Source organism: Tympanuchus pallidicinctus, unplaced genomic scaffold (genome assembly GCF_026119805.1).
Source record: "Tympanuchus pallidicinctus isolate F22 unplaced genomic scaffold, pur_lepc_1.0 scaffold4, whole genome shotgun sequence".
Taxonomy (NCBI): Eukaryota; Metazoa; Chordata; class Aves; order Galliformes; family Phasianidae; genus Tympanuchus; species Tympanuchus pallidicinctus.
The window spans coordinates 42,445,096-42,464,902 of NW_026294758.1; the positions used below are offsets into that span (position 1 = coordinate 42,445,096).

Consider the following 19,807-nt stretch of genomic DNA (forward strand, 5'->3'; position numbering starts at 1 on the left):
TCAGATGACACTAGAACAGATCTTGTGCTTTAGTTCTCATAATGCACTCAAATCATGGCTGTAGTGTTTTTTAGTTTTGTTTAACGCAGCTGATTTTTGTTTATGTCATAATGCATTTCAGACCCAAGGTGGCTTCTTCTGTAATGCTTGGCAGCTTGAGTTGACAGATGTGTTTAGTGCGTGCTGTATGTGGTAGGCGCACGAACCAAAAATTTGTGTACTGCTGGACATTGCTGGGTCAGAGTGGTTAAGGTTGAAAGGGGTTTGTTTTTCCACTTGGGCCATCAGCTCTCCTTGAGCAGGGACACCAGAGCAGACTGCAGAAGATCATGTGCAGGCAGCTCTTGAAGATCTCTAAGGAGGAGACCCTGTGGCCTCTCTAGCAGCCTGTGCCAGTGCTTTGTTACCTGCATGGCACAGAAGTGCTTCTTGTGACAAAACCTTCTGTGTTCCTTTTTGTGCCTGTTGCTTCTTTCTCAGTCTGGACAAAGAGTTTCTGTCCTCTTAGCACCTTCCCTTCAGGTGTTGATAGGTGTTGATAAAATGACCTTTGAGCCTTTTGTTCTCCAGGCAAACAGTCCCAACTCTTGGCCTCTTCTCACAGGAGGGGTCTTCTGGTCTCTTTACTGAAGGTATGTTGTGATAATTACAGGCCAGTGGTGAATCTTTGCACTGCTGACTGCTACCCTCTAGGCCTAATCATTCAGTTTTCAGAAATCCACATCGCTATCTGCTCATCCAACGTGTGCTTTGACTGTTTCTTTTATGCTGTGCATAGTCAGAGTCCTTACAGAATTGTAGGAAGGAAGACTATATCCACTGTTCTTTTCTTTCCCATCAAGCTAGTGATGCCATAGAAGCTTACTGAGTTGGTCTGACCTGACCTCCCATAGTCCTTGTTAGCTACTAATGATTTGCTTCTCTTTTGTGAATCTGGAAATAATTTCCTGGGTTGAGCTTTTCAGTCACTTTCCCAGGGAAGATGCTGAGACTGACCAGCCTGGGACCTCCTTCTTGCTCTTTTTTGAAGGTAAAAGCAATATTTGCTTTCCTCAGTTGCCACAGTTGAGCAAAACTTACAGAAGAGTGGCTTTGCAGTTGCATCTACTGGCTCCCTCAGTACAAGCTTGAATACCATTGCATTTGCAAGTGTCTGGTTTGCTCAAGTGTTTTCAAACTAGATCCTCATCCACAAAGTATCTGTCTTTCTTGCTCTGGTCTCAGTTTGGTCTCTGGGACCTTGGATCCCTAAAGGCTAATCTTGCTTGTGAAGGTTGAGGCAAAAAAGGGATTCAGTTGGTATCTTGGCCTTAACATTTTCCCCAGTAACCCCAGTCTCTTTTTCTGTAGTTAACAAAATACGCAGAGAACCTACATCTTCCCCAGTCTTTCTTTTGTCATTGACATTCTTTAAGAAACCCTTTCTGTTCCCCTCTTCATATCTTTGGTAAGATTAGATTCTGTCTGGGCTTCAGCTTTCTTAACTTGATCCCTGGCTCTTCTGATAATGTCTCTGTTCCTCTCAGGCTAGCTGTCCTTGTTTCTATCTTCTATCTATTTGTGTTGACTTTGGCCAGGAGATCCTTGTTCATTCATGTGAATCTCCTTGCATTTTTGCCTAAATTCCTCTTTGTTGAGATGCATTGCTTTGGAGCTTAAACAAAAAAATGTAATATTTCAAGGAATGTGGTGTAGGCTTGTGGTTAGAAAAGAACATCGGCTGTATGTTTATACAGCCTTGAATGTGTACTTTATCTTCCTTGAAAGGAACGTGGTGTTTTCTTGTCTTGAAACTGTTTTGTTTTGTGTTTTTTTTTTTTTTTTTAATCTTAATAGTTATTTTTCTTTCTTAAACTATGTGAAATAAACACAGTTATGATGTACTTTAGTCATGATTTAAGTTTGTTCTTTAAAAATATCTCCAATTATGACTACATCCAGGAAGAATATAAACTGTATTTGCTGCTACTTTTTCTGTTGCTGCTTTGATGTACCTGTATCCAGGACACTAAACTCCTGAGAGTATTTTCTCCTGTTAGTTTTTATTAAGATTCTTTCTCTCTGCCTAATAAAATGCTTCTGAAGGAAATGCCTATGCATTCCTTAAGATGTTCTTTTGTGATAAGTTCCCTCCCTCCCCACTTTTTACAACGAAGCCCCTCTAAGATGACTGTATTGATAAAGTTCATAATTTATGGTTAGTTCGATTTAGCTTATGATTTTTTTCTGTTGCAAATAATTAGCTACAAAGCGGGTAGTTGAGAAGCTTCATCTGCTTCCATGATGTTGTGACATATCTGAGAGATTATACCATTTAAAAGAGTAATATTTGTGTATAGGGCAAAATGAATTTACATCCTTAGAACTGGAAAACTGGGTTTTGGCAGTCATTACTAATTTAAAGGACTCATTATTATTATATTTTTTGAACTGAGGTTTCGGGTTTTTTTCTTCATTTTCTGAAGATAAATAGGCTGGTTCAGGCTATCTGAAACATTACTGTATGTAGTCATAGTAGGATATGACATAGAATGGAGAACATGAAGCAAATGATTCTTAAGTATAATCTACTACAAAATTAGTATTTTTTTATTTAGAAATAATAGAGTAATAATGAATGCGTTTAAAAACTGTTGTCTGAGAAAGTAGTTGAGAAGTTGGTGCTTTGATTCATTTCATGCATTTCATTTGCGAAATATATTCTTTAAATTAGGCTGAAAAACAAGGTGAAGCTGAGGAAACAGCAGTAGTGGCAACAGCAGCAGTGGTATCAGCAGCAGCAGCAACTCCAGTGACTGTGTCTCCAAAAGTAAGCCCAAAAAGAGGAAGACCAGCAGGTAACTATAAAAGAATAATATTTTGTCCTGCTGAAATACCTTAATATAATTAATGAGGGTTTACTGTATCTTTCCTATAAACTACTACAGAGTATAGATACAATCAGTTGTAAAGAGAAAATATATCTCAAACTTAGAATTTAGGGTATAAATGGATTTAAACTGTGAGCATTAGTACTCTGAATAAGGCTTGCTGTTTTGGGGTAGGAGAGTTACCTTCAGGAAGATACTCTTCATAGAACACTCATAAAAAATAGACTGCAGTAAGGTTCCTCTGTGCATTATTGACTTATGAAGTTTTCTGTACTTGTAGAAATACTAAAATTTTTGTTAGAACATCCTTAAAGCATGAGTAAGGGAACTGAGGGAAGATTGTGCCTGTAGGTGGAGCTGAGAGAATAATAAAAGCAAGCAAAGAGCAGGAGAGACTTGTTTAATTAAATACGTAAATCAATATGTGTAGATTAACAGAAAAAGGAAATGAAAATTCAACTACTTTATTTTAAACTGTATAATTTGAAACATTTACTTAAAATTCTGCTTTTCTTGTTTTGGTTTGTTTTATTTTTTTCTTTCAAAGTAGCAATGATCTGATTTATTGGAATTTCTGTGCTGAGCTTGTGTAGATACTACAGATATTCTTGAACTGATTATAATACTGTCTTTGTAGCAATACATTGCCTGAGTGTCTAGTCTGGGAAACAAACAATAGTTTATATTCATCTGTATCTACTGAAAGCATAAAAATAGCTTACAGGAAGTGCAACCACAGTTAAACCAACTTAATTGCATTTATCTTGGAAGCTATGAAGAAATTAAGTGTCGCTCTAGTCCATAATTTCATTATATTACTAAATGTACTTTTCAAATATTTGCATTTGTTTTTGTCTTATAACATATTGTTTCTAATACCTACTGTCTTAGAGCAGGAGTCTTTAAGAGATGCTTTTGACACTTGTATAAAATACCTTATCCCAAGATGTACTAGGAAGCATTTTCTGATGTTGATATGGTGCACGCAGCTCTTGCTTAAGAGTCCTCAATACTGACACCAGCAGGAATTTAAACACTAACATTTCCTAACGACGTGCTTAGTATGATCAGACAGACAACTTCAGCAAATTAAAAGCAGTGCACCAAGTATTTTTGTTTGACAGAATTCGAAGGGTGTAAGTGCCAAGAAGGCAGACTGTTTGTCTTGCTATAAAAATGTGGTGAACCGCAGTTTTCCTGTATACTTAGGCACGGTGTTAGAACATCTTGAAAGTAGTTTGCTAGCAAGAAAATTCAGAGAAACTCTGGGATGTACCTAAAATTATTGATGGTAAACAGATGGCATGTAAATGTGGACAGGAAGTGACTGCTTTCAGCTTACTGCTGGTCTTCCTCCTTCAGTTTATTTGTTTCATGTTGTGTAACTAATACAGGTCCTAAACACACCACACAGAAAACAGAAGAATTAGTAGTTTGAACCTGTCGTTGAAAAATCAGTAATGTATGGAATAACTAAGTTTTCTGAGATTTTTGGTTAAAGCCTGGTACTCTTGCAATTCATGTAATAACTGTCTGGATCCTTTGAAATTTGTAAAATATCAATATTCTAAGAGTAGCTTCTGACTAAGAATCTTTCCTCGTAGACAAGGAATAGATAGTGGCTGTGGACTAACAAATCATTTTCCTTATACTAGCTTCTGAAGTAAAAGTTCCAAAACCAAGAGGGAGACCCAAGTTGGTGAAGCCACCTTGTCTTTCTGAAAGTGACCTGTGAGTAGTTTATTTGTTTCTATAGAAAGCTTCTTAACTATTAACAACATTGTTCCTTGCTAAGACTTCATAATTCTTACTTTGTAAATTCAAACTTCTCTTCTGACAGTACAGTGAATTTCAGCACTGTCTGCTGCTTACATTTCTTTTTTTACCTTCGTTTTTTCTTGCACGGAGCCCCTAATGATTCTCATAACTGAAGGAAAAGTTCAGCATTAGCATAATTTTCAGTAGGTGAGCAAATGTAGTATTTCAGGCTACGTACACTTAAGTACAACTTAAAATATTGAAGTGTTTCTAGTCTGAAGTATTCCTTGCTCCTGCAGGCATATGCGTGTAGAGAACTTCTGACCATTGGCTTCTGAATTTTGGGTCTATGTACGCATTTTCTGCTTCATTAAGACCTCTATATTATTAATACTTTATTCTTTTGTTTTGTGCAGGTAATGGACTAATTTTAGAAAAAGGCTTGAGTGTTTTCTGGAAAGTCATTAAATGAACTGAGTGAATTAACTTAAATATTCTGTAGTTAAAATAGAAGAAAAACACCTTCCTGAATTAAGACAATGTGATTGTTTTTAAACTCACTGTTGATAGTTGATATCTAAATACTGTTCATGTGTCAGTGTTAATGAGGAGGAGAAAGCAAAGAAAAAAGGACCAGATGAGAAGCCTAAAAAACAAGTAAAGAAGGATGAGGAAGGTCAGAAGGAAGAGGAAAAACCAAAGAAGGAATATGATAAAAAAGATGGGAAGAAAGAGGCTGAACCAAAAAGGAAAAATACTGCAAAACTGGGTTCTGCGTCAGCTTCTGATTCTGAAGATGAGGGGGGAGAAGAAGAAGGTGATAAGGTATAATTTGGCTTTTCAGATCCATTTATTATTAAAAAAAGTTGTATCACTAAAGATGGTTCTTGATGTTAATGCAGGACCTTTATGAAAGTTGGAACCTTGTGGTTGGCTGATATAAAGATGCAAAACAAAAACTGTAAAACTTTTTTGTCAGATATTTTCTTCAGGAACTTCTTCAGTATTTTTTTTAATAAAATCTTTTCTAAGACACTTGAAGATTGATTTAATTTTTCTTTTTGTAGTGCAGATGTTTGGTTTTTGTTTTTTTTTGGGGTGCATCTAAGAGAATACTTGGCTTGAAATAAGTTTTTGAAAGTCTTGACATCATCCTAGTCATCTCAATTTCTTTGCTTCCGTGGTATTCAGGATAATTTCTTCTTACTGGAGAAGGAAGGAGGGAGGAAGGAGATAATCCAGAGATAACAGTATTAGAAGGCCTCGTACTTAGTTGCATAGAAAGCCAGTTCTTGTCAGGCTGTTCCTTGAACAGTTGCTGTAGACTAATTCTCTCTCTGTGTGTAGGCAGGTTTATATGACTCCTGAGATAAGGATTTAGTAGTCTTTCTTTTCGGTAATCTAAACACCTCTTTTCTCTTTCCAATCCCAAAAACACACACAAAAAAAAAAAAAAAAAAACCAGAAGAAAAAAGGGGGAAGAAGCTTGCAGTCAACTCACAGAAGAAACATCATGAGAGGCCAGCATGAGAAAGAGGGGACAGAGAGAAAACGTAAGCAAGAGGAACAGGGAGAAAGTGAACTGTGAGTATTTTTGAAAGGATGTCTTAAGCTTGTGTGAGTACTTTGAAACTAGGAAGAAAAAGAGATACCTGTTTAAAAAAAAAAAAAAAAAAAAAAAAAAAAAAAAAAAAAAAAACACAACAAAAAAACCATGCTGGTTTGTACTGTATTTTGTTTTTTCCATCTGCCTGTTTTTTGGTCAGTTTTAACTTCCAGTGGACAAAGTGATAAGCCCTTCTAAATCAGTGTATACAAGTCTGGGCAAATGGGAAGAATTGAACCTAGAAATAAAGTGATGTTCATTTTTCAGTCAGTTAGAGCTTCCATGAGATGACAGCTCTTGTGTTCTATTTAGACTATACATGTGAAAAGGGAAGTAAAATAGCTGCTCTGAATATTTGTCTTTAAGACATTTGATTAAGAGTGATAGGATCTGTTAATCCGTGTTTATGGATTTTTTTTTTTTAATCACATTGTGGAATGTGTAGGGATTCCTGGAAAACATTTCCTTCTCTAGCAGCTGGAGCACACACTATCAGACAAAACAGAAAAAAAAAATTATTATTCTGCTCTGGCACTGCAAAGCCAGTTGACTAAGAGTACTCTGCAATCAGAAGATAAATTATCATAAATGAATCAAGCCTAAGAGTGAAGAGAAGATCCTTCCATGAACTGGAGGGGAGGGGGCAGGGCAATAGAAGGAAATTCACTTCATTCTCAAGACCTGTCCTCAAATGGGTGAAGAAGCCATCACTTCAGAAGCATGATGTTCCCATTCCCACAGTTGGTGGGAGTGCAGAAGAAAAGGAGAACAAGGTAAAAACTCTGAGAAGCAGGAAGAGGATAATGGTCTGCTTTGTTCATAGCTGTGCAGTTCTACTTTTTCTGACGTACATCAACAAGATTCTGGTTTAGAGTTTTTGATCCTCCTGCCCTTTCTTTTCCTCCTCTTCCTGTCGCTCCTATGAAAAACAGTTAGGTTTCCTATGGGCTGGTAAAATAAGTATTTCCAACTCCAGAGATAGTAAATTGTTCTCAGCAATTCTTAATACATCACTGCTTAAATCTGGCATAAACTGATTTCTGCAGTCAACTGTCATGTATTGGTTTGGTTACAGTAATCAAGTCTCTAATTTTAAACAGCTTTTGTATTTTATGTTCTAGGGGATACTTACAGCTTAGTTTAAGAGAAATGGGAGTAGTAGTTAATTTTAATGAATGCCTAATGAATTGTAGCTGGTATCTAAAAGCACAAGTCTCAATACTGATTAAAAGTAGAAGCACTTCTTTTTTGTGCTGTTTTAAGCTTTTCTGTTAATATTCAGAATATAGTCCTATCCTTCTTTGGTTGTCTTTCCCATCTGTTTTAGTCTACTTCTTCTCATGTCTGTTATAACTGCTGGATTACTATTTATGTAAGTAATAACAGTGCTTTGAACAAAAAGCATTGTCTGTGCTACCAGTTGAAGTAATGGCTGTCTGTAACTTGATGGAGTATGGAAAGGAAACAGAAGATGTAGATTTGAAGAATTTTATAGATGCATGCTGATATTTATTCATGGCATATTGAAATACACAGATTATAAAGTGAGGCTTTTAAACCTGTCAGTAAGACAAGACTGGGAAATTGTAAATTGAAACAGGGTTAATACTCTTCTATGAATAAATAAAAAGTTACACAGCTAGCTTGAAAGACTTTTGCCTGTTTCCTCTTCTTTTTGAGATGCAGATTAGCTGGGACTTACAAAAAGTTTGGTTTTGGTGAGGTAATTAGAAAGAGCCAGGAATATTTCTGTCAAGGAGACTTAAATTATCAATGATACATTGAAGTTCAGTTTTAGGATACATGCACTGTAATAACTGCACTAAAAAAAAAAAATCACATTTGAACCAATTATAATAATTTTAAAAGTAAATTAATTGTAATCTTTCCCAATAGTAATGTTAAACAGTAGTGTAATTCTTTTTTTTTTTTTTTTTTTTTCATATTAGGTATTTTTTCCCCTCTATAAATAAGCTTTGTTTCTGTGCCACTTCCCCAACTTTTTACATGCAGCCAAAACAGTACAGTTTACAAATGTTAGTTGTTTCTCTAAACTTTTAATTTTCTACTTTTGGGGAACACTGAGATTTAACAGCAATATAATGTCAAAGTGAAAAAGAAATCATTTATTTTGGTTTTGAAAAGTAGGGTTTAGCTCATGTTTTTTGCATGCTAATGTTTTGAGTTACTATCTCTGTAGAACATAGCAGCTCATCTAAAATGTGGAGAGAAAAGAGACTAAAGAGCAGACTTTTACAGTATTGTAAAAACACTTTAACATTTTTGATAGGCAGAGTAAAGAAGAAGGCAAGAAAACAGAAGTTAAGAAGATGGAGAAGAAGAGAGGTTAGTTTAAAGAAGCTAAACAGAATATTGTGGGTCATCCTGAACACTGAGAACTGACTGCCTGGATGAGATAATTACTGCTAAGGGTGAAGTTGGAGTCTCAGTCCAAATTGTTTGATCTATGACTTTCTCCTTCAGATCTGTATGACAATGCATTCTTGTTCTTCTGTGTTGTTTTCTAAGTGCATTAGAATAGTTCTCTGCTATTCTTGTGCTATTATTCAATATTTTAAATATTTTTTCAGATGATTTCTTCTGTTGGTGAACAAGAACTTCTAATTTCTTGAGTTGAATAATTTCCATTTTTGCTATAACACGATAACTAGGACCTCTTTGAGTATTTAGATATTACCTTTTACTGAGCAAGAGGCTTGCTAAGCAAGAGGCTTTTTTTTCCTAAGCAAGAGGCTTAGATTCAGATTACTGTGGTTTTGCCTACTAACCCACAGTTGCAAACTGACCTTCATCAGGATAAGACATTCCTTTTTTAGTACTCCTTTTTTAAGAGCAATTCAAACGACTAGCTGCAGCTTGTACTATATGTATGTTACTCCAAAAGTAATGCCTCCTATTTATTTCCATAGAGAAAGAACAAGAAACACTATTTGAACAGAGCAAAGTACCAGCAAAATACACTAATTTTCAACACGGTCATCATTGTCAGCTATGCATTTTTACTGGTGATGAACAATAGTCTGTGTGGCCACATGGAATGTGGATTGTCTTTCACGTTGTTCTCAACACTGCTGAAACACACCACTGCCGCCATCCCACTGTACTCACATCCACTATTTGTCTCTGAAAATGTTCAGCAAGCATCAGTGAATGTCAGTGGGTGCCATTTTTTCCCATGGAGGAACTTGGTGACACATCTTTGCTTTCTCCAGACTTTCGAGTCAGACACCGCTTTGTCAGACTGCCCCTTTTGAGCCATCTGCCACACAGCAACAACGTGTAAGAAAATAGTGTTGGGAACATTCAGCCTCAACTGCCATACACCACCAACGTCCACCTCTGGCACTGTAGGCCAACATAATGAAATAGGAGGCATTACTTCCTGGGCAGTCCTTGCATGGGCTGCAAGCAGTTCTACTTTTGGCAGAGGGGGGAAAATAGTTATCCAAACTCATCCAAGATTGGCTGGATTTAAATTCTGATTGCCTGCAGTGTACTTCGAAGCATGTACCACTACATATGGGTTAAAAGAAACAAGAAAAAAAAAAGCATTCAGTACACAAAATTGGACATGAACGCTTCTCCTTTCAACCTGTCAAGCAGCTACAGGCCACTTTATTTGCGTTTTCAAATATGTCCAACTTGCAAAAAACAAATGCAGTAATATCCAGATAGTTCTCACAATTAGTAATTGTTAATATTTACTGAAACTTACTTTTAATTTGACAGAGGATGATATCCCAAAAGTGAAATTGAAAATTATTTTCAACTTATAACTTCTAAGGTGAAAACTATATGGGTTGCTACTTGTGTCCAATTAAAAAAAGAAAAAAAATCACATCTGTAAATAAATACATCACAAGGGTTATGTGTGCATGGTCGTCTGAAGTAGGCTGCTTGTCCATTTTTCCTCCTTCTCTGTGATATTTGGATTTGTATTAAGGTTTCTACAAACACAAACTTGATGAGATTATCAAATATTCATGCATACTGTTTTTAATCTTCAGAAACATCAATGGATTCTAGGCTTCAGAGGATACATGCAGAGATTAAAAACTCCCTGAAAATTGATAATCTTGTAAGTATATGCATCTTTTAACTTACACATAAAATTCCAATTAATTGGCATACATGTTTATTTTTAATTACTATTCTGAGAATTAAAGGATTTTTTTTCACTTTGAAAGAGAACTGTGCTCTTTAGATGGGGCTGCTATAGATCCTAAGATATATAGAGCCAGTAAGTAAAATCAGTTTTGTTTAAAAATACTTAATCATAAGTTATCTGCCAGAAAAATTTAGAGTTCTGACAAGTGAGCTGTCTGTGCTAGCTCAGCCTGAGCTGTGCAGGAGCACCAGGAAGCAGTGAGCGTGGTAGTTGGCAGACTGCTTGGTGTAAGGGGTGGTATCGTTATCTGCTTTTCTTGCTTGTTGTTTGCTGCTGCTTGGGAGCTCTAGATTTGGAACAGTACTGACAGATGGCTGAGGCTTGTCTGACTCTCAAGCTATTCATTAGCAGCTGCTGTTTTTCCATGTTGGGCACCAGTGTTACAGCCAAGGGAGATTTACAAGGGTCAGGCATGTCTGTGTGGCTTTGAGACACGGGGGACCCAGGTGGTAGTCTCTATCCTCCTAATGAGGGGAAAGGGCTTGTGAAGGAATGGATTGATTCTGTGGATTAGCACTTAGTTCTGGAGTTGATGTAAGCAACAGGATTTGGTTGCTCTGATGATGGGAACTATATGAAGGTCAAGGACTGCAAGAGTCAAGAGGATCTACCTGAATAATGGGAAAGTTACCACTGCCAAAAGGCTACCTGGGCTGGTTAAAGAAATTAAAACCATAAACAGCAGTGAAAGAAAAAGTGAAGAAATGATGTAACAGGATGGGAATATATAATGGAGGGTGATGCGGACAGAACTGACCTTGTAGTGATGTCATTTTAGCACTGTTTTGCTGATTTACAAGTAAGTGAATAGAAATGAGGGAGTGTCAACAACACATTGTGAAGAAGGCTTTACATTTTTTGGTAGGGTTAGCACAACTGGATGCCTCTCTGAAGTGCATGCAGGCTAATGCATATGCACGGAGGAATTAAGAATTAGATGTCTGCAGTTGTTGGTCTCTGATGTTGTTGGGATCACAGAAATTTGCTGGAATAGTTAGTGGGACTGGAATGTTCATATGGGTGGACAGAGGCTTTTGTGGAAGGACAGGTGCCAGGGAGACAAGACAGGAAATATCGGGGAGAAACTAGTAGGAGTACTTGGGATCTCTGCACTGAGACTGATAAGACAGCTAAGAAATTATAGTCAAGATCTATAGTTGGATATCTGAATGAGGATGATAGTGTCAAAGAATCTGCTGCAGATCACCAGATGAGGAAGCACAGAGTGGATTCTTGAGGTAGGTGAAGGATACCTTAGGTTCAAAGTTTCTGGTGCTTGTAAGACCACCCTGACATATAATGGAGCTCAACACATTGTTTACATAACCATCCAATAAGTTTCTGGAGTGTGAGAATTACCTGACATAGGATCAGTGAGTTCACAAGAGAAGACACCTTTGTGGACCTGGTTCCTAGTGAAGGAACTAATCAGGCACAAAGATTGAGGGCTATCTTGAATAGTAGTGGTGGAGTTCAGGATCCTGGGAAAAGGGAGCCTGACAAAAAGGATCAAAACTGTGGACTCGAGAGCAGACTTTGGTCTATGAAGGGACCTGCTTGGAAGAATCCCTTGGGAGCTCTTCCAGGAGAGAAAAGGGGAACAAGAGATCTGACTGATTCGCAGGAATTGGCCTCCTTCAGATTGGTCCATCTTGCTGAGCAAGAACATGAATAAATGGGGCAGGAAAGCGGCATGGATGAAAAGGTTGCTGCTGACTAAAATCAGACACAAAAAGCAAGCATACAGGAAGTGAAAGCAGGAACGAGTAACTGGGGAGGAATATGACACTGTCAAAGCGTAGGTGGCTGGGCTTTTAAAAGGAAAGCCCAAATCCACCTGGAATAGAATCTGGAGTGAAACACAAGCTTCATCATATATATCACCAGCAAAAAGTAGTCTGTACAGTGTAGGATTGCTGCTGAGTGGGCTAGGGAATCTATTGGGAAAAAACAAATGAGAAGAAATCATGAAAAGGAAATCAAGTGGGATTTGATGTGGAGTAAACCCAAGAATGCTGGGGATGCTGCACGTCACTGTGCATCCACTCCAGTTAGCCTTTGAAAATTCCTGTTTAGGGGGAAGTTTCTGGGGACTGGAAGAAAACTTGAATATTTCTAACTGCCCTATGTAGTGTAATTCATCAAGCTTTTGACTGAATAATCTATGAAGATACAGTTCTGTCTGTCAGAAGCAGTCCACTCTGTTTGTTTTCTTTCTTAGTGGCAGGTCACTTGTGAAAAACTGTGAATGAGAAAGGCTGAATATTTGGAGAACAGCTTTAGGTAATCTAGTACTAGAATTATAAAAGGACCAGAGAGTTTGTATATTGGAAGTATGAAGTTGGTTTTTTTGTTAGTTTAAGTTATTCAAATGACATGCTTTTGGTATACAAATACTACTACTTGCATTTCAACTTTTTGTGTTTGCAAGCTTGATGGTAGAGATTGTTACAGAATTAAAAAGTAAAATTAAGGATTTTGTAAGAAATTATTTAATATGGAAGTGAATTCAGTATAGCTTATGAAGCATTACTGACACTTGAGTGAAGTCGTCAGACTAACGTATTTATCTGCAGGATGTGAACAGGTGTATTGAGGCTCTTGATGAATTGGCATCTCTTCAAGTCTCAATGCAGCAGGCTCAGAAACATACAGAGATGATTCTGACACTCAAGAAGGTAAGATCTGCAGTATTACTTAAGTAAATAGTATTTTAAATTCATGTGTTGCATACTCCTCTCAGAGAGTATAGAAGTCTGTTCTCCTTTCAAGGTAAAATGGGAATTTTGTCTAGCATTTGGTGAATTTTACACAAGTATTTAAGTACTTAAGTGAAGCTACTTCTTTTATCGCTTTGATTACAGATACGGAAGTTCAAAGTTAGCCAAGTTATCATGGAGAAATCTACAATGCTGTATAACAAGTTCAAGACCATGTTTCTGGTAGGAGAAGGAGATTCTGTTCTCTCTCAAGTACTAAATAAATCACTTGCAGAGCAGAAGCAGCATGAGGAAGCCAATAAAACCAAGGAGCAGTGGAAGAAAGGAACAAACAAAAAAAATGAGAAGGAAAAGGACCAAACAGGTAAGAGTTTTCAGTTTCTAATATTAAATTTTAATATTAAAGATCCATATTAGCCAGTATTGAGATAAGCAGCGTTCTGTATTTTTCTTCATGTAGCAAGACAATGCAGTAGGAGTTCTTTTTGTAAATCTATAACTTGAAACAAAATGAATTGGCAATTCATATTTAAACCTAAAGTTACACTCCTCAAGAACTTATTCCAAACAACCTCTCCTGTAATTCCAAAGCAAAACATGTAGTCATCACAGAAAGTGAAGTCAAAGCAGGATTTTTAACTTTACAGTAATAGAGCCTATACATAAAACCATTAAGATTGGAAAGGCCATTAAGATCATTGAGTCCAGCAATCAACCTATGCCTGTGACAGCTCTAAACAGTGTCCAGAAGTGCCACATCTGCATGACTCTTGAAAACCTCCAAGGACACTGATTCTACCACCTCTGTGGACACTGTGTTCCAATACCTTACCACTCTTTCTGAGAAGAAATTTTTCCTGATAATCAAGCTGAACCTCCCCAGGCACAGCTGAAGGCCATTTACTTCTTATCCTAAAAGCAGTTACCTGGGAAAACGGCCGACTCCTGCCTTGCTACTACCTCCTTTCAGGGAGGATTTCATGGCCACCTGGGCACACTGCTGGCTGCTTCAAACATATAGGACTGCATAGAGCTTTTATAACTGAAGTGAAGGACTTTGCACTTGGTGTTGTTAAAGCTCAAGCAGTTGGCTTTAGCCTGTTGATGAGCCTGTCCAGATCCCTCTGAAGGGCCTTCCTACCCCCAGGCAGATGGACACTTCCTCCCAACTTGGTGTCACCTGCAAAATTTACTGAGGGCTCATTCAATCCCCTTGTCCAGATCATCAGTAATGATACTGAACAGGGCAGGCCCCAGTACTGACCCCTGAGGAACACCACTAATGACTGGTCACCAGCTGGATTTAACTCAGTTTACCACCACTCTCTGGGACTGGCCATGCAGCCTGTTTTGTTGTGGACTGCCAGCTGTTCCAGGAAAAGGCTGTGGAAGATTAAGTCAAAAAGCTTTGCTAAAGTCCAGGTATATTACATTCACTGCCTTTCCCTCATCCATTAGATGGGTCGCCTGGTTATAGAAGGAGATTTTGCTGGTCAAGCAGGACCTGCCTCTCATGAACTCATGCTAACTAGGCCTCGTTCCCTAGTTATCCTGCATATTTCACATAATTGCAGTCAAGATGATGCGTAATTTTCCTGTTTATAACAGTTGCATGCAGACAATACCAGAGCTGTGGCATGGTTGACAGGTATGGCAGGGTTTGGTGTGGCCCAGCCCAGTTCCACCCACTTTGGCCTGCTCTGCAGTGCTCATCTTGAGTACGCCCAGCTGTACATGGTATAGCCTGGAGAGCTCACTGCAGCAGCATGCTGGCCCTTCTCAGTGAGCTGCTGGACTCACTCCAGGTGCTCTTCTGGGAGGAGGAGATGGTGCTGACTCTAGTGGGGCTACAGCTGACAAAGACTGCCTTCATCAGTGTCATTGTGTGTGAGCGGTTCAACAAAGACACAGTCCCAAAGGTAGGCTTCAGTATGAGGAGAACCTCAAAGGGAATGTAAGTGACCAGCTACTTTCACAGCATGTGAGAGCCATACTACTGTGGAGTGAGAGCTATGGTGTATATAGTGACTGTTGCTGCCGAGGAGAAGCTCAAGGCCTTGAAGAATGAACTTCACAACCTGTGAGACACACTGCAGCTCCAGAGCATCCCAGTCCTGGTACACGATCAAGGGAGATCTCTCTGGTGCCTTGGATGAGAAAGAGCTCAGTTGAGAAGATGAGCCTGTCTGCCGTGCAGAACTGAGGTTCGTTGCTACTCCATGTCCTGCAAACAAAAGGAAAGCATAAACATTACCCTGCAGTGGCTTATTCAGCACTGGAAGTCCAGAAGAAGTTGAGATCCCATGGAATGCAGCTCATACCGGGATGATGACATTGTACAAGCCCATATCCCCTTCTGCTCTGCGCATCCAGCTCTCTCTAGATGGATATTTATAGGTGACCTCAGACTCCACTCACATTTAGGTGGAGCCTTTCTTTTTATTATAAAGGAAATGTCTGACTCTGCCCTCCTTCCCTTTCCTCTCTCTTCTTGCCATTTTGGCACTGCCTGTTGTTGTCTGTGTATACAGTGTGTGTGTGTATTTTTATATATGTAAAACTAGTATATACACATATGTGCGTATACATATATTTAAGTACTAGCACTATTACACTCAGCCCTGTGAGCTGTAGGAAGGCAGTGAGCTCGCTGAGGTCAGCAGCTGTTGGAAATAAGGTCGGTAGTAGACAGCAGCCCCAGGAATGGACTGGGTAGGGCTACAGACAGGTTCCCCAGGGCTCTTCACACCTTCCTGGGAGCCTGTCAGAAGGGCAGCACCCCAGGAGTGTGGGGAGCATGCCTCTGCTGCTTTTCTCCAGGCTTCATCCCCCATGGGCAGTGTTTGTGGGGGCAGTGTCAAACAGCCTCCCCCCTCTACTCACTGCCCTCAGTACCTTGCCTGCACCTTCCTCCTGTGCCCAGCCTGGGCTGTATCTTACCGCACGTTCCCAGCTGTACTGCTCCACGAGGGCAGTGACTTTGAGGGGCTGGTGATGCTGGTGGAGAGCAAGGCTTAACCTTGTCCCCTCTGCCCCAGCTGCCCCTGGAGGCTCCTTATCTGCCTGATCATCTAGTTTCAACCCCCTGCTGTGAGCTGATTGCCACCCACCAGCTCAGAAGGTCAGGCTGCCCAGAGCCCCATCCAAACTGGCCTTGAATGCCTCCAGGGATGGGGCACACACAGCTTCTCTGGACAGCCTGTGCCAAGGCCTCTCCACCCTCATAATATAGAATTTTTTTCCTAATGTGTAATTTAAATTTACATTCTTTCAGTTTAAAGTTGTTACCCTTGTCCTGTTGCTACATTCCTTGATGAAGTGTTCCTCCTCATCTTTGCTGCTGGCCCCCTTTAAGTACTGGAAGACTGCAGGAATGTCTCCTCAAAGCCTTCTTTTCTTCAGGCTGATCAAGCCCAAATTACCCAACCTCTGCTCTGTAAGGAAGGAGCTTCAGCCCCCTGATAGCCTTGTGACCATCTCTGGACGCACCCCACCGGGTCCATTTTCTTGTTCTGGGGGCCACAGAGATGATGTGCTGCTGCAGGTGGGATCACATGAAGTACCTACCTGAGGTAGAGTGATGAACAGAATGCACTGCTGAGGAGTATTTTCAGAATATATATTATTATTTGTAGCCAGGAACCTGAAATCTCCAGGAATTTATTTCCCATCAGGACAATTGTGATGAAACTCGTTACGGTGAATTTCCGGAAGCTGAAACACTATTTGGTATTTGTTTGTTTTGCATTATTTCAGCTGTTAGTTATTAAGGTGAGGAGAAAACATTTACAGTGTAGGAGTTTGAAGGTAAGAAATTAATCTGGGGTTTCTTACAGCAGAGTTTTATTGTCTGCTGTATTATTGTTCCTCTACTCTTTCATTATAAAGGTTCAAAGATTCTGAATGGAGGGCCTGAAACTCAAGACACCAATCAATCACAGCACAATGGAGAGAATGGTGAAGAAAAGAAAGATAAACATGAAGTTGGTAGTAAGAAAAAGTGAGTTAATGACTTTAATGAACTAAGGAGTTGTTCTGTTACAGTAAAATGATGCAAATAGAATATGAATAGATTTAACACCTTGCATGATGTTTAGTTTCTTCACATTTTTTCTCAAAAAATTTTTTTCAAAGAATGATGAAATTTTATTTTTGAAATCACTGCTGTTGAGGAGATTGAAGTAAGTAAAGTATGGATTATCTTCTCAGGAGAAAAACAGGAGGCAGTGAGACAGAGGAAGGTACTGACTTTTTATTGTATTTCAGAGTACTCAAATTATGTCTGAACCAAACATTACAGAAACAAATGAAATTCATCAAATGTTTTTCTCCTGTAGGGATTTCTTCTGATCAGCAGCCAAACCTCTTAAGTTAGTGGTGGAATAGGATATCCTGAGTTGAAACAGACTCACAGGGCTTGAATCCTAACACCTGGCTCACCTAAAATTCAAACCATTTTTCTGTGAGCACTGTCCACGTGTTTCTTGACCACTGCCCCTAGGAGCCTGTTCAGTACCTGACTGCCTTCCTGTTCAAGAACCTCTTCCTAAAGCCCATCCCAACTCTGATGCAGCTCTGTGCCATTCCCTTGAGTCCTTCACTGTTACCATTATTGGCTAAATGCAAGTAAACTGTGGGCTAGAGTGGAAACTTCTAACATTTTAGAGCTCATCATTACAGCAGTTGATACATTTACATTTTCTAAATGAGAAGCCATAGGAATGTTTGAATTTGAATTGATTGAATTTCAGATACTTTCCTCCTGAATATTTGAATCTTAGCCTCACTGAAAATGCAGTTCAGACTCTTGTAGAACACAAGAAATAATAAAATTTAGTAGGGACATGGGGAGAGCCAAAGCCAAAGTTTACCCTTAACACAGAATACCAGTTTGGTTCTTTCATGAGCACTTCTGTACTTGTTCTCAAGGGATTCTTTTTGTCTATGTATGTATTACTGCAAGCTTTCCTCTCATTACCTTTTTCATAGAGTTAGGAGGAACTGCAGTTGCCTGGCATTCTTCTGGCTATATTTCTAATTGAAACTGCAAAAATGAGCATAATATTGACAATTTAGTGTTGGAAAAACTAAATATGGTGTTTAAAGGTTGTTTTCGTTTTTTTTTTTTTTTTTTAATGCAAAATTGATTTTAGCTGAGAGATACCCTTGAAATTAATGCTGTCTTTTTACACACCCTTCAGAAATGACATTTGGTTATTCTCAGCTAGTGACAAGAATCTCACATCATTGGCCTTCAACAAGCTGCGCCTTAAGGGAATGTAATCAAGGCAATGAGTGCAGGTTCCCAGCACAGCTTACAGAGTAAAATATGCTGCTTTAATGGGAGATGTGAACATAGATGTTGCACTTCACTAGTACCATACTGAGTTACTTGAAATCAATAGCAAATCAGTTTAGTTGTCCAGAGAGTATATTTGTAGAAGTATTTAGAAATTAATGATTACTTAAGTGGTTTCCCCAAGGTACACATTTTTTCATTGCCTGTTTCTTTTCTTACTCCTTCCAAGCTTAGTAAAAAATACCTTCCAATGGCAAAAAAAAAAGATAATCTTAGATTTCACTTTATATTTGCTATTAGAAGAAAAAGAGGAAGAGTATTTGAGTGCATGCTTGATGCTATAGTGGGAGAAAAAAAGCTTACAGCAGCTACTTCACAAACTTAAATGACAAGCGTGGATCAGGCTGCTGAATATAGTAGTTTCAGAATAAGCACCACAGAGACCACACAATGTAAATTTTAATACTTCAGTAATTGTGACTTTATATGTAGGACTTGCAAATACATATTCCACGAATGAGTTATTTTGGGGTCACGTGTTCTGCCAATAAAGATTTGTCTCTTGAAGTGTTTGTAGTGTAGTTTGCTGTGGCCTTGAACTGCACACTCTCCAACACTTCCTTAACCTTTGTAAACAAAGAAATCAATCATATTCTGTTTAAAACCTTGCACAGCTTCTGTTAACAAGCAATGAACATAAAACAGAACTTGTAAAACCTCTTACGAATGCCTTGGATGGAGAAAAGCATCTGCATACCTGTCTCAATTCAAGAAAGCTACATACTGGTACAGTTTTCTGTTTTTTAGAAGTGAAGCTCGTACTCAAAATAACCAGAAATACATGAATGTTCAAAGTTCAGTCCCCACTCCTGAATATAAGCATGTAATTTATAAACTTCTCAAGTGCGAGCCTGCATGTTCAGTTCTGAATTTTGTTCCTTTTGTAAATAAGAGGCTAGACACATTCAGACCCTTCTGAATACGTATTTCAAAAATTTTGGAAGACAGAAGCTGTCTAATACTTCTGTAGTGATTTTGTACTTAATAACCAGTTTCTGTTGGTAGAATCATATGGTGCTTCCCAAGGTTTCCTCAGCCTTGGAGCTACCAGCAAGAGCAGTAACATGTTAAATGTGCATCTGAAGTGCAGAGAAAAAAGCCAGACTGCTTTCCCATCTGAGCTGATACGCTTGGCACTGGACTCTGCAGGATTGCCTGAAGAGAACCCAAACTGACCTTTGAATGGCTGCTCCTCCTCACAGCTCCTCATACTCATTCGTGTGGTATCGGTTTCTGCTACCTTAGCTTCATGTCTGGGGACAGTCCACTTAAAAGAGGGCACACAGTTGGTATCCGTACCTTCTT

The 19,807-nt window shown here is 38.8% G+C and overlaps 1 protein-coding gene and 1 pseudogene across 1 annotated transcript in view; both read left to right on the plus strand.

Moving 5' to 3' along the window:
* Positions 1–19,807, plus strand: part of PSIP1 (PC4 and SRSF1 interacting protein 1) — a 36,426-nt gene that overhangs the window by 15,695 nt on the left and 924 nt on the right. Inside the window, exons 7-15 of the mRNA XM_052701118.1 lie at positions 2,714–2,837; positions 4,526–4,601; positions 5,228–5,453; positions 6,094–6,212; positions 8,525–8,580; positions 10,263–10,333; positions 13,000–13,101; positions 13,288–13,507; positions 17,032–17,143. Of these exons, the coding sequence (XP_052557078.1) occupies positions 2,714–2,837; positions 4,526–4,601; positions 5,228–5,453; positions 6,094–6,212; positions 8,525–8,580; positions 10,263–10,333; positions 13,000–13,101; positions 13,288–13,507; positions 17,032–17,143 (1,106 nt within the window). The remainder of the gene's footprint in view (positions 1–2,713; positions 2,838–4,525; positions 4,602–5,227; positions 5,454–6,093; positions 6,213–8,524; positions 8,581–10,262; positions 10,334–12,999; positions 13,102–13,287; positions 13,508–17,031; positions 17,144–19,807) is intronic.
* On the plus strand, positions 13,514–17,025 carry LOC128089564 (ADP-ribosylation factor-like protein 8A; annotated as a pseudogene).